General features: G+C 46.4%; 1 protein-coding gene across 1 annotated transcript in view; it reads left to right on the plus strand.

Annotated features, from left to right (window-relative positions):
• LOC126424647 (serine/arginine repetitive matrix protein 1) overlaps positions 1-27,884 on the plus strand; it is a 653,808-nt gene that overhangs the window by 468,546 nt on the left and 157,378 nt on the right. The window contains exon 7 of the mRNA XM_050087379.1: positions 15,025-15,212. Coding sequence (XP_049943336.1) covers positions 15,025-15,212 — 188 coding nt within the window. The remainder of the gene's footprint in view (positions 1-15,024; positions 15,213-27,884) is intronic.

Raw genomic sequence — 27,884 nt, forward strand, 5'->3', positions numbered from 1 at the left:
ACCGAGTTACAGGTCGATCAAAAGAGTTTCTTGTCGTTACTAAGTATTTTACACTTCCTGAAGAATTTTCACGAATAGATGTGAAGCAAGACAGCGAAGTAATGAAGTGCCTCTGTCGAAACGAAAGCAAAACTTGATATTGAAAACTTTTAATAGCGAATGGTGTAACATCTACACATAACTTAAAGAAAAACGGGTAGCTCTGCGAAAGCATCATTTGTGTTTCATTTAAACACAGTCATATATTTCTGTGGACCGCTGCAAAATTTACTCTTCAGTACCCTGCAAATATTGATGTGGGCGAACAAAGGTAAAGGAAATTATTTCGTCAGTAATATGTCCGTAATCAAAAATGTGAAAACCAATTCAACGACTCTAGTTGTTATTCTGTTCCTTCAGATGCGTCCAACGAAGAGTACATTACCTCTTGCCACTCCTGTCGTTTCAACACTTCATGGGTTCAACATAACAAAGCCAATAATTGTAGAATGTGGTCAGAAATTCCCGCTACAAACTTCTAGGACTTGTAGTGGGGAGTGAATACATAATATTTTGAATAGGAACCCACGTTCAGAAACGTACCATTTCCGTGCTACAACCATTTGAAAACGTGTTGCTAATGCGACCATTTTTACAAGTAGTTGACTGGGCGTCATCCAGTGAATCACGTGTTTTACAGTTCCACTCATTAATAGACAATGAGACTGCTCGTGTACTTGTTGACGGGTTCTCATCAACGTGATGCACTAACACCTCTTCCAGTTCGGGCGTGTGGGGCCTCCCTGGAGCGCCGCTGGAAGATGTCCTTTCTCGAAACCGCTGCGTGATTGTGGCGAAAAGAGTACGCGATGTAGTCTGAAGTTGTGGAGAAGGATCTTGATAAAGGCGACGAGCAGCTCTTCCATTGCCGTGAGGTTCACCATCCAGGAAGATCATGTCCGTGTTTTCTGCAAACTTGTACTCAACCGTGTTGCTAAAACACTGGCAGACGCTTGAATGAGGCCCAACCAGGTCAGTGAGGTAGGATAGGATGTCAAGTGACATCAGCCGATCTGACTTAAACACCCTTCACTATGACTACCGTGTTGCAAACATACCTAGCAAACATGTTTTCAAACGGCTGTAGCACGAAAACGGTACGTTTCCGGACATGTGTTCCTATTCAAACTATTACGTACTCACTCCCCTCTACAAGACCTAGAAGTTTGTAACGGGAATTCCCGACTACCCTGTATAGCCTATACGCACTTTAGACTTACATGCCTCTACCGAATTGCAACAAGGCTAGTGGTGTATAGTGGATTAAATCAAGCAGTTCTGAGGAAATTAGACACTAAAAGTAGACTCTAGAAGCAGTAGATGAGTTTTGCTATTTGAGTAACAAGATAAATAATGATTGGTGAAATAGAGACGATATGAAACGCAGCTGGGAATAGCAAGACAAAGATCACAGAAAAAGTACACTCAGAACTAATGTAAGTGATAGGAAATCTTTTCTGAAGGTATTGTCTGTTGTGTATTTCTGTATGGAAATTGAAACGTGGATGATAAGCATTTCAGGCAAGAAGTGAATTTTTGAAATGTGGTGCTACGAAAGAATGCTAAAGATTAGATGGGTGGATCGGGTAACTAATTTGGGGGTACTGACCCAAATTGTGAAGAAAGCAAATTTGTGCACAAGTTGATTAAAAGAAGGATCGATTATCAGTACACATACCAAGGCATCAAGGAATCGTCAGTTTGATAAAGGATGGAAGCGTGGGGAGTAAAAACTGTAGAGGAAGACTCACCTCCGAATACAGTAATCACATTCAAATGGATGTCGGTCGCAAGAGCTACGGAGAGATGAAGAGTTTTGCACACAGTAGAGTAGCGCAGAGAGCGGCATCAAACCGGTCTGCCGACTCAAGCCCACAGCAGTCGACCCGTATGTGTTAATTCCAGCTTTACAGATATCAGTTCCGAAAAAATCTCGGCATCGTTTTGTCGACATTGTAGTACTCTTCCGACACATCCACACAGCTTCAGTTCTGTCTGTATGTCTTTCCAACTTGCAATCTTCGCGGAAGTTCAGCCTCTACAGTGTCCCTTGAAACCGGAATAGTCACAGACCCTTTATTTCTGTCGCATTGCTTTGACTTGCTATAATCGTTGTGCACCATACATGAACTGTGCGAATTCGAGTAATGACGCATTGGGCAGTCAAGGACTCTGCACTCAACACCAGGCGAGGAGGTAGTGGCCCAGAGGGAGTCCCGGCTCGGAGCATTCGGCAGGAAAGTTCCAGTTCCAGAATATGTCCTACAACGCGGGGATACCCCTCGAAAATCTTGGTCGCTACCAGTAGATGGAAACTGCGCTGCCTCACAAAAAAAGAGAATGACACAACTACAGGAGTGTGGTGTCACCGCCAGACACCACACTTGCTAGGTGGTAGTTTTAAATCGGCCGCGGTCCATTAGTACATGTCGGACCCGCGTGTCGCCACTGTGTGATCGCAGACCGAGCGCCACCACAAGGCAGGTCTCGAGATACGGACTAGCACTCGCCCCAGTTGTACGGACGACTTTGCTAGCGACTACATGGACGAAGCATTGCTCATTAGCCGAGCCAATAGTTAGAATAGCCTTCAGCTAAGTCAATGGCTACGACCTAGCAAGGCGCCATTAGTAACATTGCATGTATCTAAAGAGTCTCACTTGTATCGCCACAATCTCCAGATGTACTAAAAGGATGGATTAAAGTTAAGTATTCCAGAAGATACGTACTTTTCTTTATAGCATTCATTACGTATCCTGTTTCAGACCTCACGCACCCTGCTTTGGCGTAGCGCGTGCCTTTCGGCTTCCTCTCATTGTGTCTAGGCTGTCTTGTCTAGACACAACAAGGAGGAAACGAAATGAAACTTCACGGGTTTAGAGGATATGTGGTGTCATTTCAGTGATTGCAAAATTAAATCAAATTGGCAGTACGAGCCCACTTGCCAGTCCCTGTTGGCTGGACGCTTGCACTGACTCGGTTGGGAAGGCTGTAACAAAGCCGTTCTGTCCTCTCCTTAGGCAAACTGGCCCGCAATTGTAAATCTTCATACTTTTCTTAAAGCAACAGTCTACAATTGTCGAGTACTTGAATACTTGAAAAAATGCTAGCCAACGCAACTTTATTCCTCTACCGGCTTCGGTTTACGAAACCATCATTACTGTAAGGAAAGCTGGACAGCATACATATCAGTACAATGGCACGTAACTGGAGGAAAATTTGTAGTTAAATGCGATTGTACTGATATGTATGCTGTCCAGCTTTCCTTACAGTGATGATGGTTTCGTGAACCGAAATCAGTGTAACTCCCTCTCGCGTGAAAGGTAAATTGTTATATTTATACTGAGATCTCATGATTCATGAGAGGAGTCATTATTTCACACTGAACACAGATATTGTATGGAGATCTGTGTTAAAAATTTCCTTTCAGAGACAAAAATTAACCTCGATGAACTGCTTTTATTATTATTATTCATTTAATTACTGCTTTGATTTTATTATTATTATTACTAATTTAAGGAATTAGTTCTTCAGTTCTCGGTCTCTCTAAGAAAAGAGTTTAGGTCTTTGAAATGAATAAATAACCAAACAGATCTCACTAGACGACGTTTCTGTTCAGGGGACTGTGCATGGTAGACTCTGCCAGTCGTCTAACTGCCTACTGAATCTGTAGGAATCTTATTCTACGTTAATTACAGTCCGATTCTCATTTCTTTGGAAGCCTGTCCGTCGAAGTGGAATTGTTTAAGAGTCTTTAAAATAGTGACCGTATAGAGTTTGCAAGTTCTAGCTTCCACAGTCCAAAGAATGTCTCGTAGGCATGCACAAATATTTTAAAATGTGTACGCAACGCACACCTCGTTTATTATACCGAGAAATTGGTTTATTGGCTTATTATTCTCGCACAAAATCAGAAAATGCCTTTAATTAAAGATGGCGGTCTCGTTACAATGCCTTCTCTCTTAAGTCGTAATTCGTCCATACTCAAGTCAGAAGCTAGACTATATCTTTTCACAATAGTTAGCATCGAATCATCGAACCAAATCTCTCTTAGGTAAAGGAATAGAGAGAGCGTCAACGATAATGCTGCTTTCTCGCAGTCAGTTACACGCGAGTAAGCTTCAAATAACATATTGTCCAAGCCCATCTGAAATTGTTTTCGTAATATAAAGTTGTGTCAGCACAGCTCATGGATTACAGTGCGTTGCTCGAAGTGTTTGTTACTGCTGTAATTGACGTCACTCATGTGTGTTCTGGGACTGACTTCACTTGCAAACCGGTGCCATGCGTGTTCTGTAGTACATATTTTTCGGGTTCCTGCTGGCCAAGATCGAATTTCAGCACAACGCAGGCAGTCCATAGAGACACATGCTACGTGTGGACGAGTAATGTACTACTGAAAAGTGTAATCACGGTATTGTCATACATCGATATCACTGAGGCGGGGCTGACGTGTTAACTGGTGCCAAATGTGTTCTATCGGGGACAAATCTCGGTACGTTACTGGCCATGGCAAAAGTCCTCTATGTAACGGTGAATAAGAAATCCTGTGAGGGTTCGCTAAATGAAAGCTATGCGGTTCCTGAGAGGTTATGTCAAATATAAAAGAGTTCTGTTACATGGGAGGCTATATAAAAACAAATAATGGTCTACAGGTATTTCAAGTATTTAATCATGTGAAATGGGTGCGGGAGAGGTGAATCAAATGGAAGCATGTCCCATAATCCAGCCATTTACACTTTCCTGTAGAACGGAATTGTTAAAAAGACCATAGCTCTCGTACGTAAGTATGGCTGATGGTCCCAGTAACTCAATAATCAGAGAGTGACAGGGTGTAACTAGCTACAGGAATAATAGCAGAGTGGATTCAATTACAGTACTATTTACTCGTACACTCCTGGAAATTGAAATAAGAACACCGTGAATTCATTGTCCCAGGAAGGGGAAACTTTATTGACACATTCCTGGGGTCAGATACATCACATGATCACACTGACAGAACCACAGGCACATAGACACAGGCAACAGAGCATGCACAATGTCGGCACTAGTACAGTGTATATCCACCTTTCGCAGCAATGCAGGCTGCTATTCTCCCATGGAGACGATCGTAGAGATGCTGGATGTAGTCCTGTGGAACGGCTTGCCATGCCATTTCCACCTGGCGCCTCAGTTGGACCAGCGTTCGTGCTGGACGTGCAGACTGCGTGAGACGACGCTTCATCCAGTCCCAAACATGCTCAATGGGGGACAGATCCGGAGATCTTGCTGGCCAGGTTAGTTGACTTACACCTTCTAGAGCACGTTGGGTGGCACGGGATACATGCGGACGTGCATTGTCCTGTTGGAACAGCAAGTTCCCTTGCCGGTCTAGGAATGGTAGAACGATGGGTTCGATGACGGTTTGGATGTACCGTGCACTATTCAGTGTCCCCTCGACGATCACCAGCTGTGTACGGCCAGTGTAGGAGATCGCTCCCCACACCATGATGCCGGGTGTTGGCCCTGTGTGCCTCGGTCGTATGCAGTCCTGATTGTGGCGCTCACCTGCACGGCGCCAAACACGCATACGACCATCATTGGTACCAAGGCAGAAGCGACTCTCATCGCTGAAGACGACACGTCTCCATTCGTCCCTCCATTCACGCCTGTCGCGACACCACTGGAGGCGGGCTGCACGATGTTGGGGCGTGAGCGGAAGACGGCCTAACGGTGTGCGGGACCGTAGCCCAGCTTCATGGAGACGGTTGCGAATGGTCCTCGCCGATACCCCAGGAGCAACAGTGTCCCTAATTTGCTGGGAAGTGGCGGTGCGGTCCCCTACGGCACTGCGTAGGATCCTACGGTCTTGGCGTGCATCCGTGCGTCGCTGCGGTCCGGTCCCAGGTCGACGGGCACGTTCACCTTCCGCCGACCACTGGCGACAACATCGATGTACTGTGGAGACCTCACGCCCCACGTGTTGAGCAATTCGGCGGTACGTCCACCCGGCCTCCCGCATGCCCACTATACGCCCTCGCTCAAAGTCCGTCAACTGCACATACGGTTCACGTCCACGCTGTCGCGGCATGCTACCAGTGTTAAAGACTGCGATGGAGCTCCGTATGCCACGGCAAACTGGCTGACACTGACGGCGGCGGTGCACAAACGCTGCGCAGCTAGCGCCATTCGACGGCCAACACCGCGGTTCCTGGTGTGTCCGCTGTGCCGTGCGTGTGATCATTGCTTGTACAGCCCTCTCGCAGTGTCCGGAGCAAGTATGGTGGGTCTGACACACCGGTGTCAATGTGTTCTTTTTTCCATTTCCAGGAGTGTATTTTACAATAATCTACTCACATGAGGGAAAAATTAGACATAGCGAGAATCTACGTTCAAAACTAACCTAATGCACATGAAGCATTAAACTGCCTCAGTTACAATTTATACCCGCAGTGTACTGTGGAAAACAGCACTCACATGCCAGCCTTTGCTTCCGAAATATTCACACGGCTGTTATGTCGATGAGTTCCTCCTTCCACGACCTATCGAATTTCGATAACGACATTCAGCGCTCAGTTTTAAAAGAAAACGATAATTACCGGAGTGCCAAAGGCGATGTACACTGTGAGTATTAATTTTATCGTGCAGCAAAGTTCTCGGCCAGTGACGTATTAGCAATTGCGCAGCTCAACGTTTCAGTACGTCGATAAATCTATTGCCTATATAAAATATTATAGGAAAGAATGACCTGGGCTGTCGGAGTGTTAGCTGACGTTGCTATACACCTTCATGGCAGTTACGAGTGACTTTCCTATTTTAGTCACGGTCCCCTTAATGGATGTTCTTAAAAAGAATTGGTCACTTTTAGAAGCGTGTTCTGAGCGAAGTCTGCAGATGTAGACCAACTCCCCCCCCCCCCCCCCCCCCAGCAGAGACATCCTTGCGTTCAGGTTGTTCTCCTTCGTACAAAGGAGCATTTGTACTGATCATCGCCTTGAAGATCTGTAAAAGTTAAAATATAGTTGTTCATCTTCTATGCGTTTCTAAAGCACTTATCCGACTGCGATGAAACATTAGTGAGTTGTTGAGCGTACCCTCGTGAGGGCTGGGGATCACATCGCGACATAGCTCAGCTACGTCTGGGGTAACGTCAACCAAGTTTAGTATATACATGACTCATTATTTGTATAAAAATACTGTCGAATTAAGATGCTTCTACTGCCCGTTGGAATGGAGTGTGGATGAGAAGGGTTGAAACGTAAAATTCTTCGGAAACGACCTGTAACATCAGGTTTGCTGTATTCAGTAGACTTGAAATACACTCATGCTCATAAATTAAGGATAATTGCAGAATGTGGTGACACACAACGTGGCACTACACAAAACTGGTGCTAGTAGCATAGGCACATAGGGAACACACACGACGCAGATCTGTAGGTCCACGGTATTGGTGATAAGTTGAGAAAACCATCCCGAAACACATGTGCTACAAAACGCCACTGTTTCCTGTGCATGTACCGCAACATCAGCATGGGATATGATCACCATGCACACGTACACAGGCCGCACAACAGGTTGGCATATTCTGGTTCAGGTGGTCGAGCAGTTGCTGGGGTGTAGCCTCCCATTCTTGCACCAGTGCTTGTCGGAGCTCCTGAAGTGTCTTAGGGGATTGAAGAATGCAGCGATACGTCGACCGAGAGCATCTCAGACGTGCTCGATGAGGTTTAGGTCTGGAGAACAGGCAGGCCACTCCTTTTGCCTGATATCTTCTGTTTCAAGGTACTCCTCCACGATGGCAGCTCGGTGGGGCCGTGCGTTATCATCCATCAGAAGGAAGGTGGGACCCCACTGCACCCCTGAAAAGGCGGACATACTGGTGCAAAATGACGTCCCGATACACCTGACCTGTTACAGTTCCTCTGTCAAAGATATCAGGGGTGTACATGCACCAATCATAATACCATCAAACCACGACCTCCAGAAAGGCCCCTTTCAAGGACATTAAGAGGTTGGTATCTGATTCCTGGTTCATGTCAGATGAAAACCCAGCGATAATCCCTGTTCGGACTACACCTGGACTCGTCCGTGAACATAACCTGGGACCACTGTTCCAATGACCATGTACTGCGTTCTTGGCACCAGGCTTTACGGGCTCTCCTGTGACCAGGGGTCAGTGGAATGCATCTTGCAGGTCTCCGGGCGAAAAAACCATGTCTGTTCAGTAGTCTGTAGACTGTGTGTCTGGAGACAACTGTTCCAGTGGCTGCGGTAAGGTCCCGAGCAAGGCTACCTGCAGTACTCCGTGGCCGTCTGCGGGCACTGATGGTGAGATATCGGTCTTCTTGTGATATTGTACACTGTGGACGTCCCGTACTGTAGCGTCTGGACACGTTTCCTGTCTGCTGTAATCGTTGCCATAATCTTGAGATCACACTTTGTGGCACACGGAGGGCCCGTGCTATGACCTGCTGTGTTTGACCAGCCTCCAGTCGCTCCATTATTCTACCCCTCATAACATCACCAATATGTGTTCTTTGAGCCATTTTAAACACACAGTCACCATTAGCACATCCGAAAATGCCTGCACACTTACTCGCTGCACCGTACTCTGACATGCACCAACACACCTCTGCGTATGTGGACTGTTGCCAGCACCATCGTGCGATGACCGCAGGTCAAATGCACCGCATGGTCATACCCCGAGGTTATTTAAACCCGCAAACCGCCTACAAGAGTGTTGTTTCACCATGTATCAACATTATCCTTTATTTATGAGCATGGATGTACTTTAAAAGTTTGAAAGGCAATGTGAGTCTTATTTGCGTTGTCATGTGCGTCCACCGGGTCGCTTCAAGTGTTAAAAATGAAAGTAACTTCCGCATAATATGTCACTGCTAAGTAACGTGACTCTATGAAACTTGGTCCTTACATAGAACGAACTGCTACAGCGTAGTACAGTACAGAAGACAGCTGAAAGAAATACGCAATGAGACAAAGCGAAATGACGCTTTGATTCAAAGGCAGTACTTACACTGAGGTCACGGTGATTTTATATGGTCCCCTGGATAGTAAAAAATGCGAGACATGGCTCTTTGTCGGTGTGTGATCACCACAGACTGTGCAACGCGCTCTCGTGCTCCCCACAAGGTTGAAATGAAGTTCTTGTGGCAGGGAGTTCCATTCCTCCAGCAGGGCGGTTGACAACTGCTGGGTGGCGCTGGAGCTGGAATACGTCTCCACGACGCCTCCTACATGGGATTTAAGTCGCACGAACGGACCGGCCAGTCATTTCTCTGAATATGCTCTCGTTCCAACAGTTACTCCACGTGCGATATTCGATGAGGTTGCGCATTGCCATCCGTAAAAATGCAGTCAGGGCGGAATGTATCGCTGAAAAGACGCACATGGGGAAGTAACAAATAAATAAGCTCTTTACTTTTTGTGTGTCGTGAGTAAACTGGCTGAACTGAAATACTATGTGCAAAGATATCCATATTAACATATGGCTATGTACCTATATATAACATCGGTTTACGTATTGGGTGTTTATAATTTAAGTGTAGCAACTCAGTAACTATCGTATGGTAGCGAAACTTGGTGGATATTATAATGCGTTAATGCAGAGAGTATTTACGCTGAAAAAATCGGTTGCAGTTTTGGCCATCAGGTGGACATCTGGCGCTGAAAATGCAAGAAAGACGTACAGAAATGTTTTCATATGTAATATATTAGGAATGGGACGTGGGAACTAAAGTCAAAAAGTGAGAAAGGCGTAATGTCGATGTTATTTTTAACCTCCGCTTGCAGGTGTTTTCAATATGATCACCGGAGATTTCGACTAGATTATGGACAGCGTCAAATTTGCACGTGGTGGTCAAAATTGGAACTAATTTTTTTTTTCAGCTTAAATGGGGTCCGAATTAACGCATTAGAATATCTACCAACATTCGCTGCCTTACGATGGTTACAGCCCACAATGGATCTATGCGAATAGCTGTGCCTTAATTATAACCATGTTTTATACACTGAGGTTAAAAAAGTCATGGGATACCTGCTAATATTGTGCCGGACCTCCTTTTTCCCGACGAAGTGCAACAACTCGACGTGGCGTGGAGTCGACAACTCGATGTAAGTCCCCTGAAGAAATAGCGAGCCACGCTGCCGCTATAGCTGCGGAAGCGTTGCCAGTGCAGGATTTCATGCACCAACTGACCTCTCTGTTATATCCCATAAATCAGGGATTAGCTTAATGTTGGGCGATCCGTGTGGCCAAATTGTCTGCTTCGTTGCGCTTAATTGAGGCTAGGTTTGGTGCTGAATTAACTAATCTCTTTCGGCATGTGTTGATATCCAATTACGTTGTATTGAATGACCAGTATTACGAGCAGACAGATGGAGTTGCGATGGGTAGTCCGTTGTCTCCTGTGATTGCAAATTTGTTTATGGAAGACTTCGAGGAACGTGCATTGGAGTCGGCGCCTTTGAAACCCTCCTGTTTCTTTAGATATGTTGATGATACCTTTGTTGTTTGGCCTCATGGTAAGGCGAATTTGAATGCCTTTCTAGAACATCTGAACTCGATCCACCCGAACATTTGGTGTACGATGGAGGTGGAAGAGGATAGTTGCCTTCCCTTTCTTGACCTGTTGGTTAGGAGGAAGGATGATGGATCATTGGGACATGCAGTCTACAGGAAACGCACTCACACCGACCTGTACTTACAGGCTAATAGTTGTCACCATCCAGCTCAGAGTGAAGGGGTACACAGGGCACATGTCGTTTCTGACGCTGAGACTTTGCCAGCTGAGCTGTCCCATCTTTAAGTTACGTTTCGACAAAATGGTTATAGTGATAGACAGATTGAACGGGCGTTGCGCTATCGACCAAATGTACATCGGGTGATTGATGATAATTCTGAGTCGATACCTAAGTCTACTGCCTTTTCGCCTTACGTAGGAAACACTTCCACCAAGATCGGTTGTATTTTACGGAAATACGATGTGAAATGTTTTTTCCGACCTCCATCTAAAATTAGAGTGCTTTTGAGTCCTGTTAAGGATGATCTTTGTCTGCGTAAGGCGGGTGTATATCGCATTCCTTGTAGCTGCGGCAGGGTATCTATTGGTCAAACTATCAGGACCGTGGAGGACCGACGTACTGAGCATAAACGGCACACACGATTACAGCAGCCAAGTAGATCCACTATTGTCGAACATTGCTTGGATACTGGTCACCCCATGTTATATAATAACACCGAGATATTGGCATGCACGTCCAGTTATTAAGGAGGCAGTTGAGATTAAATTAGCGAGCAACCTCGTTAACAGGGCAAGACGTTTCTGTTTAAACTCTGTTTGGAATCCGGCTTTCTCCCTTGTCAAAAAACCTCACCTGCGAGATCGTAGTCTCACTATCGATAGCTCTGATTTTGGTCATCTTTGGTGGCACTAGTGTTCAGTGTGTGTGTTATCTTTCCTGCATCAGTCAGAGAACCGAGGTTTTAAATTTGCATGTACGTCACCTTTCCGTTGCAGTTTGCCTTGAAAATGGCGGGGTGTTCTCCCGCCGAAACATCGGCAATCGCTGAAAGTGTTACCTGGCTGAATACCTGGAAGTTATTTGAAAGTTGTATACGCCAGTAGAAACTCAAGTCTCATATTGTCCAGACTGTTCTTCAAATCAATCTCGAACAGTTGTGGCCCGATGACAGAAAGCATTGTCAAACATCGAAATTTCGTCGATATTGGGGAACATGACGCTCACGAATGGCTGCAGATGCTCTCCAAGTAGCCGAACATGGGTATTTCCAGTCAATGATCGGGTCAGTTAGACCAGAAGACCCAGTCCATTCCACGTAAACACAGCCGACATAGCCCACACTATTATCGAACTACAATCAGCTTCCAGAATGCCTTGTTGACAACTTGCATCCGTACCGTCAGCTGGCTGCAAGCGATACGGTCACGAGCGCAGGAGAGGCGCTGCAGGCGATGTCGTCCTGTCAACAGAGCCACTCGCTTCCGTCGTCTGCTGGCATACTCTGTTAACACCAAATTTCACCGCACTGTCCTAACGGATGCGTTCGTCGTAAGTCTTCCTTTGATTTCTGCGGTTATTTCACGCAGTGTTGCTTCTGTGCTAACACTAACACCTCTAGTCAAACGTCGCTGCTCTCGGTCGTTAAATGAAGTGCGTCGGCCAATGCGCTGTCCATGATCAGTAGTAATTCTTGAAATGTGGCATTCTCACCACACTCTTGATACAGCGCATCACGAAAAAATAAATTCACTAAGGATCTCCGAAATGGAATGTTCCATGCGTCTAGCTCCAACTACCATTCCACGTCCAAGGTCTGTTAATTCCCGTCGCGTGGCCACAATGACGTCGAAAACCTGTTTACATGAATCACCTGAGTACAAAAGACAGCTCCGCCAGTACACTGCTGTTTTATACTTCGTGTACGCTATACTGCTGCGATCTACAGGGTGGCCCATTGATCATGACCGGGCCAAATATCTCACGAAATAAGCGTCAAACGAAAAAACTACAATGAACGAAACTTGTCTAGCTTGAAGGGGCAAACCAGATGGCGCTATGGTTGGCCCGCTAGATGGCGCTGCTATAAATCAAACGGATATCAACTGCGTTTTTTTTAAATAGGAACCCCCATTTTTATTACATTTTCCTGTAGTACGTGAAGAAAGATGAATGTTTTAGTTGGACCACTTTTTTCGCTTTGTGATAGATGGCGCTGTAATAGTCACAAACATATGGCTCACAATTTTAGACGAACAGTTGGTAACAGGTAGGTTTTTTAAATTAAAATACAGAACGTAGGTACGTTTGAACATTTTATTTCGATTGTTCGAATCTGATACATGTACCTTTGTGAACTTATCACTTCTGAGAACGCATGCTGTTACAGCGTGATTACCTGTAAATAGTACATTAATGCAATAAATGCTCAAAAACATGTCCGTCAACCCCAATGCATTTGGCAATACGTGTAACGACATTCCTCTCAACAGCGAGTAGTTCGCCTTCCGTAATGTTCGCACACGCATTGACAACGCGCTGACGTATGTTGTCAGGCGTTGTCGGTGAATCACGATAGCAAATATTCTTCAACTTTCCCCACAGAAAGAAATCCGGGTACGTCAGATCCGGTGAACGTGCGAGCCACGGTATGGTGCATCAACGACCAATCCACCTGTCATGAAATATGCTATTCAGTACCGCTTCAACCGCACGCAAGCTATGTGCCGGACATCCGTCATGTTGGAAGTACATCGCCATTCTGTCATGCGGTGAAACATCTTGTAGTAACATCGGTAGAACATTACGTAGGAAATCAGCATACATTGCACCATTTAGATTGCCATCGATAAAATGGGGGCCAATTATCCTTCCTCCCATAATGCCGCACCATACATTAACCCGCCAAGGTCGCTGATCTTCCACTGGTCGCAGCCATCGTGGGTTTTCCGTTGCCCAATAGTGCATATTATGCCGGTTTACATTACCGCTGTTGCTGAATCACGCTTCATCACTAAATAGAACGCGTGCAAGAAATCTGTCATCGTCCCGTAATTTCTCGTGTGCCCAGTGACAGAACTATACACGACGTTCAAAGTCGTTGCCATGAAATTCCTGGTGCACAGAAATATGGTACGGGTGCAATTGATGTTGATGTAGCAATCTCAACACCGACGTTTTTGAGATTCCCGATTCTCGCGCAGTTTGTCTGCTACTGATGTGCGGATTAGCCACGGCAGCAACTAAAAGAGCTACTTGGGTATCATCATTTGTTGCAAGTCGTGGTTGACGTTTCACATGTGGCTGAACACTTCCTAATTCTTTAAATAGCGTAACTATCCGGCGAACGGTCCCGACACTCGGATGATGTCGTCCAGGATACGAGCAGCATCCATAGCACAGGCCCGTTGGGCATTTTGATCACAATAGCCATACATCAACACGATGTCGACCTTTTACGCAATTGGTAAACGGTCCATGTTAACACGGGTATTCTATCACGAAGCAAATGTCGTCCGCACTGGCGGCATGTTACGTGATATCACGTACTTCTACGTTTGTGACTATTACAGCATCATCTATCACAAAGCGAAAAAAATGATCCAACTAAAAGATTCATATTTCTTTACGCACTACACGAATATGTAATAAGAAATTGGGGTTGGTATTTTTAAAAACGTAGTTGATATCCGTTTGACCTAAGGCAGCGCCATCTAGCGAGCCAACCATAGCGCCATCTGGTTTCCCCCTTCAAGCTAGACAAGTTTCGCTGTTTGTAGATTTTTCGTTTGATGTTTATTTCAATGGAGCACCCTGTATATGTGGATATCACTGTTTTGTGACTTTCGTCCCCTCAATGTATACGAGTATGCATTATAGACTTAAGTCAGGACACACCAGTTCTAAATTTCTAAAGCACATATCACAATCTGGTTAAATGAAGTCTGTCGGGCTTTTGTTGTTATAATGCTATTAAAACGTCCGGCACTCTGGCTGCGACACATGAGGTTCGCTGTCAGTGTTTGTTATGTGCTACGCCATCCGTCGATACTTTTATGCTCCGATCGTACTGTGCCTTGTGTTCTTTTAATTGTCGGAGTGTGTGGTTTATTGTGTGCGATACTTTTTTACGGTTTTTATCTCCATTTTACAGTAGCCCATTTTTTGTCTATTGCCTTCCTGATGTTCCCCTTTTTTGTATGTTCACCGTATTCTCTCCTTTGTATATTTTTAAATGTCTTCTATTGTTTGTTCTATGTCTTTCGGCTGAAGAGCAGCGCATGTGCTGCTGCCAGCCCGCCCCGATGGGGAATTGAAATACAATAAAGAAAAAAAAAATGGCTGCGACACTTCGGCGGCTCTGCCAGAGCCTGGAGCGCACTCGTTCTCCCACCCCACTTGTGAGGCCGCTGTAGCGGTGCCCGGCGCCGGGCCCAGTGTGTGACGCTCGCTGTGTCGCTGCCGCAGGTTCGGCGGCGTCGGGGGCGTCGAGCGCGGCGTCGCACCTGTCGGTGGCGTCGTCGGGGGGCGGGCGGTCGCCGTCGCCGCACAAGATGCTGCTCGAGACGTCCTTCTGCGGCTCCAAGCCGCTGCTGGCGCAGCCCAGCATCGAGCTGGACGAGCTGCCGCCCAGCTCCAAGGAGGCCATCGCACAGGTCAGCCGCTCTTCCAGTTTGAAGGTATTCCTCTGGTCTGGGTTGCGACAGCCTCCTGTCATTTGTACTAATAACTGGATAAAAGAAATCGGCTTTTCAGTTCGTCATAACTTCAGTGTTAAAATTTTTGGTTTCATAAGAAAAAACGATTAATGTTTATTTCAGCCCGCCCGGTTGGTCGTGCAGTCTAACGCACGGCTTTCCGGAGTGGGAAGGAGCGCCTGGTCCCCGGCACGAATCCGCCCGGCGGATTTGCGTCGAGGTCCGGTGAACCGGTCGGTCTGTGGATGGTTTTTAGGCGGTTTTCCATCTGCCTTGGGGAATGCGGGCTGGTTCCCCTTATTCCGCCTCAGCTACACTATGTCGGCGATTGCTGCGCAAACAAGTTCTCAACGTACCCGTACACCACCATTACTCTACTACGCAAACACAGGGCTACACTCGTCTTGTGTGAGACGTTCGCTGGGGGATCCACCGGGGGTCGAACCGCACAATAACCCTGGGTTCGGTGTGGGGCGGCGGAGCGGTGAAGTGGACTGCGGTAGTCGTCGTGGAGTTGTGGACCACTGCGGCTGCGGCGGGGACGGAGCCTCTCCGTCGTTTCTAGGTCCCCGGTTAACATAAAATCAAATACATACAATGTTTATTTCTAAAATTTCCATTTCTTTGAAATGTTGCGTTGTTATAGAAATTGCGAAAAGCCATCAGCAATGTTTTTATAACAACGCCTACAGTCCGAAACTAGCAACGAGCACGTGACATAAGAATCAGCACACTGCAGTCAGCTCAGCACAAAGCCCTAAGGAAGGCCGCTTGCAATAGTGGCCAAAACGTCGGACAGTTTTATACACTGAAGTGCCAAAGAAACTGGTATAGGCATGCGTATTCGAATACAGGTATATGTAAACAGGCAGAATACGGCGCTGCGGTCGGCCTATATATGACAACAAGTGTCTGGCCCAGTTAGATCGATAACTGTTGCTACAACGACAGGTTATCAAGATTTAAGTGAGTTTGAACGTGGTGGTATAGTCGGCGCACGAGCGATGGGACACAGCGTCTCCGAGGTAGCGATGAAGTGGGGTTTTTCCATGCGACCATTTCACGAGTGTACCGTGAATATCAGGAATCCCGTAAAACTTTAAATCTCCGACATCGGTGCGGCCGGAGAAAAGATCCTGCACGCCCGGCACCAACGACTGAAGAGAATCGTTCAACGTGATAGAAGTGCAATCCTTCCGCAAACTGTTGCAGACTTCCATGCTGGCCCATCAACAACTGGACTTTCGGAGTTGAAGAGCCACTTGTCTACCCTTGATGACTGCACGACACAAAGCTTTACGCCTCGGCTGCACCCGTCGACACCGACATTGGACTGTTGACGACTGCAAACATGATGCCTGTATTGTATTGCGTCGAGCGGATGGACGTGCATGGATATGGAGAGAACCTCATAAATCTATTGACTCTGCATGTCAGGAGCGGACTGTTGAAGTTGGTGGACGCTCTGTAATCGTATGGGCCATGTGCAGTTGGACTGATATGCAACACCTGATACGTCTAGATGCGACTCTGACAGGTGACAGGTACGTAAGCATCCCTCTTATCACCTGCATCCATTCATGTCCATTGTGCATTCCGGCGGACTTGGGCAATTTCAGCAGGAGAATGTGACACCCCACACGTCCAGAATTACTATAGAGTGGCTCCAGGAACAATCTCCTGAGTTTAAATACTTCCGTTGGCCACCAAACTCCCCAGACACGAACATTATCGAGCATATCTGGGATGCCTTGCAACGTACTGTTCAGAGGAGATCTCCACCCGCTTCTACTCTTACGGATTTATGGACAGGCCTGCAGGATTCATGGTGTCAGTTCCCTCCAGCGCTACTTCAGACATTAGTCGAGTCCATGCAGTCTCGTGTTGTGGCACTTCTACGTGCTCGCGGGGGCCGTACAAAATATTAGGTAGGTGTAGTAGTTTCTTTGGCTCTTGGATGTATATAACAGCCCAGATGAATTTTATTGACAGTGACAACAGCCGCGGAAGCCTACGCTCACAAATAACGTAGCTGATGTGTGGCGTTGCCTGTTAGACGGTACGCGTGTAATTAGTTAGATACGTAGTCCATAGTTCATTTGAACTTCTATCGAAATGATGTGGAACGAGTCCGTTTATAGGATTACATGATTAGTGTTAACATTAATGAACATGTTTTCATTTTATTCCTCCTCATACGACTACATGTAAAAAATAAGTTTTTAAGTAGAAATTCGTCACGGGAATAGAAGAAATTGTTCAGGAGAAATGATTTAAAATTCAATTTAAAACTTGCTTCACCACCTGTCAGACATTTTATGTTATTGTGCAATTTTTTGTTGTTGCTGAATTCAATACGCAATAACAAAATTTTTTTATCATTTGCGCATACTGAATTCCTGCCTGAGCCACTGACAACTTTAACAGTGGGTAATGAAGACCATTTTGTCCTGTTTTGCTGTAGATATGTACATCACTGTTCTTTTCAAACTGTGATGGATTATTGATAGCAAATTTCATTAGCGAAAACATGTATTGTAGTAGTGCAGTTAGAATGCCTATCTCCTTGATGAGTTACCAACATGACGTCCGTGATTGAACATCACATATTATTCTTACTGCTGGCTTTTGTGGAATCAAGACTTCCTTTTTAAGTGATTAGTTACCCCAGAAAATTATTCTGTACAATATTACTGAATGGAAGTACGCGAAATGTATGTAAATTTTGTTCATATCCTTCCACATTTAGCGTTTTCTTAAGTGCAATAAACAATCCACACACTATTCACGGAGCATTCCCATACCTTAACACAACCTCCTTCGTACATCACTATTGGCTCTACATATGAAGGCAGCTAATGTTCTCCACGCATTCATCAGACAAACGTTCTCATCTGATGCCACAGGAAACAGCATACTTGATCGCTCCAAATCAATCGCTTCAAGATCCACAGTTCAGTTGTGACGCTCTGTACACCACCTCAAAAGTGGCTTATCGTTGACTGCAACAGTATGTGGCTTATGTGCTCGACCGTTATACACCATTCTTCTTAACTCTGTAACACAGTTCCTATGTCTGCGTAAGCAGAAGAAACTAACGATCAAAGCCCGAAACAATTTATTGGACTGTTCAATTAACCAAAACAAATTCTCCAAGTATAACACCAACACAAAATAGAGATACGTCTTCGAATCACAACTACATACAAGAATAATATAGAAAACAACAGAAATAATTTCCTACTAGAATGAGATTTTCACTCTACTAGTCTCCGCCAGAGACTTCTCCGATATACCAAGCATAATCCAGAGATCAGCGAGAAGATCCAAGCCGGACTGCCGGGACGGCAGCTATCCACGTCTGCTGGCGGTGGATGAACTGCCGATGTGCGGTTTTTTTTTTCCTTTATTGTTATTTTAATACCTGAACAATCAGGTAGGCTGTCAGCGGCATGCTACGCCGCTCTTCAGCCATAGTGTTGACAATAACAGTACACAGAATGGAGAATCAGAATGAACATAGTGACGGGCAAAAAAAGTGGTCACAGATACACAAAAAACACGGAGCCGTTCACACTCGACGATAACGACAGTGAAAACACGTTGACACGGCGCACATAACACTGATGAATCCGACGGCACAAGTGAACGTAGAAGCGTGACGGCGGACACTAAAAACACAAAACGACATCACACTCACGAGACACTGATGGCGATGATCTCCGGCGCGCGAAAGTCCACTTAGCGTGTGCGAGTCCGGGGACGTGCTAAGAGGGGAAGAAGGGTGAGGGGGGGTGGAGAGGGTGGAGAGGGGAGAACAAAGATGCCAATGGCTGAGGAGATGGGAGGAGGAGTAGAGGGATAGGGGAGGGGAGGCTCGGGGGAGAAAGGGAGGAGGGAGGTAGGGTGCCCAAAGGAACACACAGGAAGATGGAGGGAGGATCAAAGTTGGTAGGAGGGATAGATGGAGGGGAGGAGGACATCATCAGGGAGGGGGAGCTGGCGGAAGCCACCTTGGGAGAGGGTAAGGAGGGTGGAGAGATGGAGACTGGGTGGGACGTGGGAATACAGACACGGCAGCGGGTGGGGGTGGGAGAGGATGGGTGAGACAAGCGGATGAGGAGGATCGAGTTTGCGGGAGGCATACAGGATCCGTATACTTTCTAGGAAAAGGAGGAGGTGGGAGAAGGGAATGAGATCATACAGGATCCGCATGGGGGAGGGGAGACGGATGCAATAGGCGAGGTGGAGAGCATGGGATTTATAAAAGGTAGGGGGGGGGGGGAGATCCAGGCCGGATGGGCGTAACAAAGGATAGGGTGGATGAGGGATTTATAGGTGTGGAGGATGGTGGAGGGGTCCAGACCCCACGTACGGCCGGAAAGTAGCTCGAGGAGACGGAGTCGGGAGCGTGCCTTGGCTTGGATTGGCCGGAGATGGGGAGTCCTGGAGAGGCGACGGTCGAGGGTGACGCCAAGGTACTTAACGGTGGGAGTGAGGGCGATAGGACGGCCATAGATGGTGAGATAGAAATCAAGGGTTTTGGAGGGATTGACCTTGAGCAACCATTGGTTGCACCAAGCGGTGAACCGGTCAAGATGGGATTGGAGAAGGTGTTGGGAGCGCTGCAGGGTGGGGGCAATGGCAAGGAAGGCTGTGTCATCGGCAAACTGGAGAAGGTGGACGGGGGGTGACGGCGGCGGCATGTCCGCCGTGCACAAAAGGTACAGAAGGGGGAGAGGACGGAGCCTTGGGGCACACCAGCTTAGGGAAAAAGGTGTAGGAATCCGTGTTATGGATGGTGACGTAGGAAGGACGGTGGGAGAGAAAGGAGCCGATCCCGATGTGCGGCCGAGCGCCGGCCTTTATAGCGCTTCGGCGGATGAGTAACTCGGAACTATTTTCCATCACGTGGTTTGACGTGTGAAAATAGTTCCGGGATCTGCAGCGACCTCTTCCTTATGTTTATGTTCCGGTAGTGGCCCCTGGTGGCCGCTGGTGTCTTTGCGGTGTTGTTGTTGTTGTTGTTGTTGTTCCTGTTGTGGCCGTTCATCAATATTGCCTGTCGGTTGTGTAGTGCTTCGGTGTGCCTGCGAGCGGGCAACCCGCGGCTGCAGGCTGCCAGTTTGATTGCTGATACTCTAGGCGCCGTGATGTCTGGTGGAGAAGGCCACAGCAACAGTCATCGTGCTAGTTGGAATCCTGGCAGCACTTTCAGAGTCCTTCCGTGAATGTCATGCGATGTTTTATATCTAACCCCTCAGTGCTCCATCAATACATGACGTCAATCTGGTCTTGGCTCAGCTGCGGTTGTTACACCGCGTTTCCGCTTCAAAATCACATCCCCAGCAGTCGACTTGGGGAAGTTTAGAAGGATTGAAATATTCGTGATGGACTTGTTACTCAGGTGACGCCCAATACTAGTCGACAGTGTAGCTCAGTGTGCGGTGCTGTCCGACCCATTCTGCTGCTAGTGCTTCTCCACTAACAACATACACTGACGGAAAAAAATCCCAACACCTAGCAGGAGTTGTGCGAGATAAACGAAAGTTGGTAGGCGTGTTTTTACACATTAAAGACATCGTCTTTTCAAAATTTCGCCAGTCGCATAAGGGTGACCCTAGTAGCGCCACTTTGAGAATGAAAATAAGCTTTCCTTTAAATACGTGCTCTAACGCTCAATAGCGTTAGTTAATGAGATTGTACATAGTGAGTTATTTTAATCAAGAATGCCTTTAAGACGACGAAGATTCAAATGATTCAAATGGCTCTGAGCACTATGGGACTTAACACCTGTGGTCATCAGTCCCCCAGAACTTAGAACTACTTAAACCTAACCAACCTCAGGACATCACGCACATCCATGCCCGAGGCAGGATTCGAACCTGCGACCGTAGCGGTCGCGCGGTTCCAGGCTGTAGCGCCGAGAACTGCTCGGCCACAGCGGCTGGCGACAACGAAGACGCCATTATCTGTTGCTCATTGAGTTTGAACAAGGTCATGTAATAGCGCTACCAGAAGCTGCATATTCCTTCCGCGATATTGCAGAAAGGCCTGGCAGGAATGTAGTTGTTTTCTGGGAGCAGTGGTCACGTAAAGGAACAATTTCAAGAAGACGTAGATCCGGGCGCTCACGTCGCACTGCCGAGAGAGATGACCGTGGTATTCGGCGTACAGCCCTTGCGAATCGTACTGCATCTGTAACAGCAGTTCGCAGCACAATGAACTGTTACAAATCGGTTACCTCAAGGACAGCTCAGAACGGACGTTCTGTGGCGTGCGTTCCACAGACATCAAACTACTGCCGTTTGCGACTTCACTTATTGGTTAGAAGACAGATGAGTGCGCACAACCAATCTGTCTGTGGTCTATATACACAGGAGCTGCACCTCGACTTATGGTCGGAGGCGCGATTTCGTATAACAGCACGAACACTCTCGTGGCGATCCCACGGACACAGACGGCAAATCTGAACGTCAATCTGGTGACTGGACCTGTTATGCTGGCAGTCATGAACAGCATTCCACGGGGTATTTTCCAACAGGATAACTCTCGCCTACATGCCGTTGTTGCCACTCAACATGCTCCACAATGTATCGAAATGTTGCCTTTGCCTGCTCGATCACCAGATCTGTCTCTAAACGAGCACATACGGGACATCATCGGTTTAATGCTTGCATTCAACAGTCTGCAGATTACACAGGTTATTAATGTACCAGCATTTCACATTTGCAACAGCTTTACTCACGCTTACATTAATCTGTGATCTTGCAACATTAATCATTTAAATGTGTTACCTACACAAGTGAATTCTCGAAATCTCATTACTCTGCATTAATTATTTGTTGATGTTGGGATTTTTTACCGTCAGTGTAATACACCGTGACTTCTTTTGTGCTGGTGGGTCCGCCCTTCGTGGCATCTAGCGCTGTTCAGTATGCGGTGCTTATGACTCTGAGAGACGAAACAGCGATTTTACCGTGACTTCACGGGTCCTGTGCTGTAATGGCTTACAGAAGCAAACAGAGCAGTTGCCAGGTTGGTTCGATCGCTCAGCTAGCACACCGTATGTGGTGGTTTTTGTATTTATACTTGTGAATTACGGAAACATGTAGTTTTGAATGGTAAACCACAACAAAAAACTTTCAAAAACGCGGTATGTTTCGTAGCGTTCGTTGTGCTAAAGTCTCGCTAAAGGCGACGTCGGTGTAAAAATATGTTACCACTCTTTTTAAGCACTTCTTTTAGTAAGTTAAATAGGTAGTTAAAACTGATCACTGGCTTCTATTAATGCACGTTTTACCTTAATTCATTTGTTTATGCGTGATATTAACTTGTCTCCCGTTCTGTGCTGTTCATTCCCCTATTAAGCAAGCAGCGGAACGTGGAAATGTTGTGGAAGGTGGTAGGTCGGTCCTAGCTTGGTCTTCGGGACACCCATAACAGCTGTACCCTGCAGAAGCCACGCTCCAAAGACTCCTCTACATGGAGTTAACTGACATTTCAAAGCGCAGTCTTAAGACTAGCTGCTACCAGTTCGAAAAACATCAATCGATAACCAATTTTTTTTTTAAAAAGGAGACTGTCATTATTCGTGAGGGAAGTGTTCGAAATTAGTCCGATAATTTAAGTTCTGTAAAAAGTTATCGAGAAATATACACTAGCGGAAAAGATCACAACACTGAGTGGTGTGACATAAACGAAAGTTGGTAGCGTGTTTCTACATCTGAAATATGTTTATACAAAATTCGAGCCAGTCACATAAGAAAGGCGCTAGTTGTGCCACTATGAGAATGCAAATCGAGGTTTGCTTTAAATGAACAGTGTAGCGATCGTGAGCGTCAGGTACCCTTGAGATTGGCCGTCGTGAGTTGATGTTAGTCAAGAATTTCTTCAAGGCGACAAAGACGTCATTACCAGCACCTCACTGAGTTTCAACGAGGTCGTGTAATAGGGCTGGAAGAAGCTGAATGTTCCTTCTCCGACACTGCAGGAAGACTTGGCAAGAATGTAACCGCTGTACATGACCGCTGGCAGCGGTGCTGACGTAGAATGTACGGCCGCAAGAAGACCGGACTCTGGACGGTCACGTGGCACTGCCGAGAAGGAAGACCATCGTGCTCGGCGTTTGGCTCTGGCGCACCGTACTGCATCTGCAGCAGCAATGTGAGCAGCAGGTGGCACCACTGTGACGCGACAAATTGTTACTTGAAGGACAGCTCGGAGCCAGGCGTCCAGCAGCGCGCATTCCACCGACCCAAACCGCAGCTGTTTGCGACTTCAGTGGTGTCGAGCGAGAGCTAATTGGAGGGCACGGTTGAGGTCTGCTGTGCGTTTTGGTCAAAGCTGGTTCTGTCTCACAAGGGGGGGCCGCCAATTGTGAAATTCAGATTCGATTCACACTGCGCATAATAAAAGCTCATGGCCAGAGGTGTAATGTGGCAAAGCACCAAGATGCACTTCTCAGCCGTTGTTGAGAAAATCGACAGTTAAAAGAAACCGTTGCGGTGAAATACTCTCTACGATTAATACTTTTCTACAGCGTCGTGGCGCAGCGGTAAGCGCTCGAGTTCGTAATCCGAAGGTCGCCGTATCGAATCTCGCGCCATGCAATTTTTTTTATTGTTAGTTTTTTGTAATTCAAATATATATATATTTTTTAACAGGGTGTACCAAAGCTCTCCCGTCCGCACTGATTTTCGACAATGTTATAAGTTGCGCTAGGGACCGCATCTACCTTCTTTCGAAGTTAGCAGGCAACTACGCTGTTATGCAGCGGCTCGTTTCGGCCCATTCAACATCTGTCCTTCAAGTGTAACGAGAGAGTAACGGAGTCTATATTTCATACCTGCCACAGCAAATTTGTGTTCGTGGGGTCTCTATTCTAATTAGAACGTTTGACTTACGCTATACGTATTTGTTTCGGAATATCGTTTCTACGTCTTCCGTTAACTATACGTGGTTAACATTATGAAGACAAGTAATAACATTTGTGAAATATAACTTTGTTTGAGGAAAACATAATGATGTTCGAAGTCGCCAGTTTTTCCACGACAAACGACTTTCAACAACTTATTATATGCATAATTGTTGCAACTGATTGCCGGGATATATATATTTGAATTACAAAAAACAAATACTAAAAAAAAAAAAAATTGCGCGGTGCGAGATTCGATCCGGCGACCTTCGGATTACAAACCCGAGCGCTTACCGCTCCGCCACGACGCTGTGGAAAATTATTAATCGTAGAGAGTATTTCACCGCAACGGTTTCTTTTAACTGTCGATTTTCTCGACAACGGCTGAGAAGTGCATCTTGGTGCTTTGCCACATTAGACCTCTGGCCATGAGCTTTTATTATGCGCAGTATGAATCGAATCTGAATTTTACAATTGGTGGCCTCCTCTTGTCAGTGGTTTTGTGTCTGTTAGGAGGAGGCCAGTCGAGGGCCTGCAACCAAACTGTCTGCGACCTAGACACGCTGGACCTACACCTGGAGTCGTGGTCTGGGGTGCGATTTCGTATTACAGCAGGAGAACTCTCATGGTTAGACCATGCCGCCTGATTGCAACTTTGTACGTCAATCTGGTGGTTGGACCTGTTGTGCTGCCAATCATGGACAGGATACGACGGGGTATTTTCAAACAGAAAACGCTCGCCTACGTACCGCTGTTGTAGCCCAAAATGCTCTCCACAGTATCAGTGTGTTGCCTTAGCCTGCTCGGTCACCAGATCTGTCTCCAGTCGAGCATATGTGGGACATCATCGGACGACAACTCCAACGCCACACACAAGCTGAAATTACGGTGCCTGTATTGTCCGACCAAGTGCAACAGGCACGAAACTCTATCCCACAAACTGACACCCGGTGCCTGTACAACATAATGCATGCACGGTTGCATGCTAGCATTCAGCTTTGTGGCGGTTTCAAAGTTTATTAATATACCAGAATTTCACATTTGCAATGGCTCAATTTGAGGATGAAATTTCTGAGAACGTACGTTTGGACCATTGTATGGTAGTGAAACATGGACTGTGGGAAAACCGCAACAGAAGAGACTCGAAGCATTTGAGATGTGGCGCTACAGACGAATGTTGAAAATTAGGTGGACTGATGAGGTAAGAAATGAGGAGGTTTTGCGCAGAATCGGAGAGGAAAGAAATATGTGGAAAACACTGATAAGGAGAAGGGACAGGATGATAGCACGTCTGTTAAGACGTGAGGGAATGACTTCCACGGTACTACAGGGAATTGTAGAGGCAAAAAACTGTAGACGAAGACAGATACTGTAATAGTCGTACATCCAGCAAATAATTGAGGACATATGCTGCAAGTGCTACTCTGACACGAGGAGCTTGGTACAGGAGAGGAATTAGTGGCAGGCCGTATCACACCAGCCAGAAGACCGCCGACGCAAAACAAAGGTTTATCTCGCATTTACATTAACCTGCGATCTTATAATGTTAGTCACTTAAAAATGTTGACTCGAAATTTGATTACTGTACGTTAATAATTTTTTAGTATTGCGTTTTTTTCCGTCAGTGTATTTTTAGGCTCCTGGCTCTCATAGTCTTTGCCCACGAGCCGCGTCTGTACTAAATGTCGTGTCCATTCATCACTCGGAACCATTCTTCATCTGAATTGAAACGTCCCCTTAGAAAAATTAATGAATTACTGTGCTGATAAACCTCTACGTTGTTTGATTTTCAAACAGCTGAGCAGAACTGAACGTACTGACATTTCTCTCCTTACTTCTTCTGATCAACACTGAACTGACACACAATATTTTTAGCGCAACGAAATCTGACTTTCAATCCCTACAAAAGAATGGCCCTGACTAACATTAACCTATACCAAACTTCCTGGCAGATTAAAACTGTGTGCCCGACCGAGACTCGAACTCAGGACCTTTGTCTGTCGCGGGCAAGTGCTCTACCAACTGAGCTACCGAAGCACGACTCACGCCTGGTCCTCACGTTTGGAAGAGCACAAGGGAAATTGTAGAAGAGGAGAAACGGAACGATCAGCTGTTGCGGAGCATGCTTTCCAGCCAGGGAACCACAATATTCGTTTCGAGTAGACGCAAGTACTAGCGGCCACAAGCGGATACTACGGAAGGCTCTACAGGGAGGCAATCGAAATCGCCAAACACCCTAATAATTTCAATCTAAAGGAGGAGGGCGTGAAATTAAACGGTATATGGATGCCGGTGTTAAGGAAGATGTGTACCACCCGTCCACTACTGGGTGATGGCAACGGCGATCGACGGCGACGGACAGCGGCCAATTGCACTGGCGTTTTCAAAACACGTGACGTCACACCGCGGCACGGAAGCGTGCGGACACGGAATTTAGCGGCAGTCAGTAGCGAGCCAGTGGGTGTGTTGGACCTTCCATCGACCTACGGACCCCCTTGAAGATGTCTCCCGCAGTCGGAGACGAAACGTTGGAAATTGAGACAAAATTCATCAACCGACCACGGCATAACAGCCCGGATAATTATAATGGACATGAGAAGCTCTCCTGCGAACCTTGCAGAACTAGCACGCCTGAAAGAAAGGATACTGCGGAGACATGGCTTAGCCACAGCCTGGGGGATGTTTCCAGAATGAGATTTTCACTCTGCAGCGGAGTGTGCGCTGATATGAAACTTCCTGGCTTCGGTAGCTCAGTTGGTAGAGCACTTGCCCGCGAAAGGCAAAGGTCCCGAGTTCGAGTCTCGGTCGGGCACACAGTTTTAATCTGCCAGGAAGTTTCATATCAGCGCACACTCCGCTGCAGAGTGAAAATCTGATTATATTAACCTATACCTTTCATGAGTCACTTACCTCACAAAAAAGTTCGTTACTCGAACTACTGCAATACAGCGACCGCCATTACTGCCAGCTAAATAAAAGATTCTAACTACTGAAGGCACTAACCACTGATAGGCATAGTTAGCAAATGAAAAATTTCGATAGAGAACAAACAATGTATTTACCTTAATAGTGTTCAAAAGTCATAACATATATATCAGTTCATGACATCCAATCTTACAAATTTACTCTCTCTAATGGACACACGTCCAGATCATCCGCTCTCAAAACTCCGCCATCTCACTCCCCACATACACCACTGCTGGCGGCTCACCTCCAACTGCGCAACGCTACGCACTGTTAACAGCCAACTGCTCAACACTACAATAGCAAATTCCAACAATGCAAACCAGCCACAGACTGCACACAGCACAGTCAGTGATTTTCATACAGAGCGCTATGTGGTGGTGTCGTTACCAACATAAAAACCTAAACAGACTACTTACAGAATCTATATCTGTACTCCACACAACACCTTACTGCGTATGGCGTAGGGTACTTCTGGTATCACCAATACTTTCCTTACTTCCGTGTCCCATTTGCAAATTGTGCTCAATAATGACAGCTGTCGCTAAACCTCCGTGTAGAGTGTCTTAATAGTTTCCAAATTGAATGCCCTCCTGTTTTGGTACCAAAACATCATCCAGTTGCTTCAACGATGTTGGAACTGGAAATCTGCTCTTCACTCTCCGCTGTTAAACTTCTCGTAATGGTTCAGTGATGTTGGCGTCTGACGATTCTGCTGGTCACGAAAGATGTTTTATGGTATTCTGATA

The sequence above is a fragment of the Schistocerca serialis genome, chromosome 10, assembly GCF_023864345.2.
Source record: "Schistocerca serialis cubense isolate TAMUIC-IGC-003099 chromosome 10, iqSchSeri2.2, whole genome shotgun sequence".
Taxonomy (NCBI): domain Eukaryota; kingdom Metazoa; phylum Arthropoda; class Insecta; order Orthoptera; family Acrididae; genus Schistocerca; species Schistocerca serialis.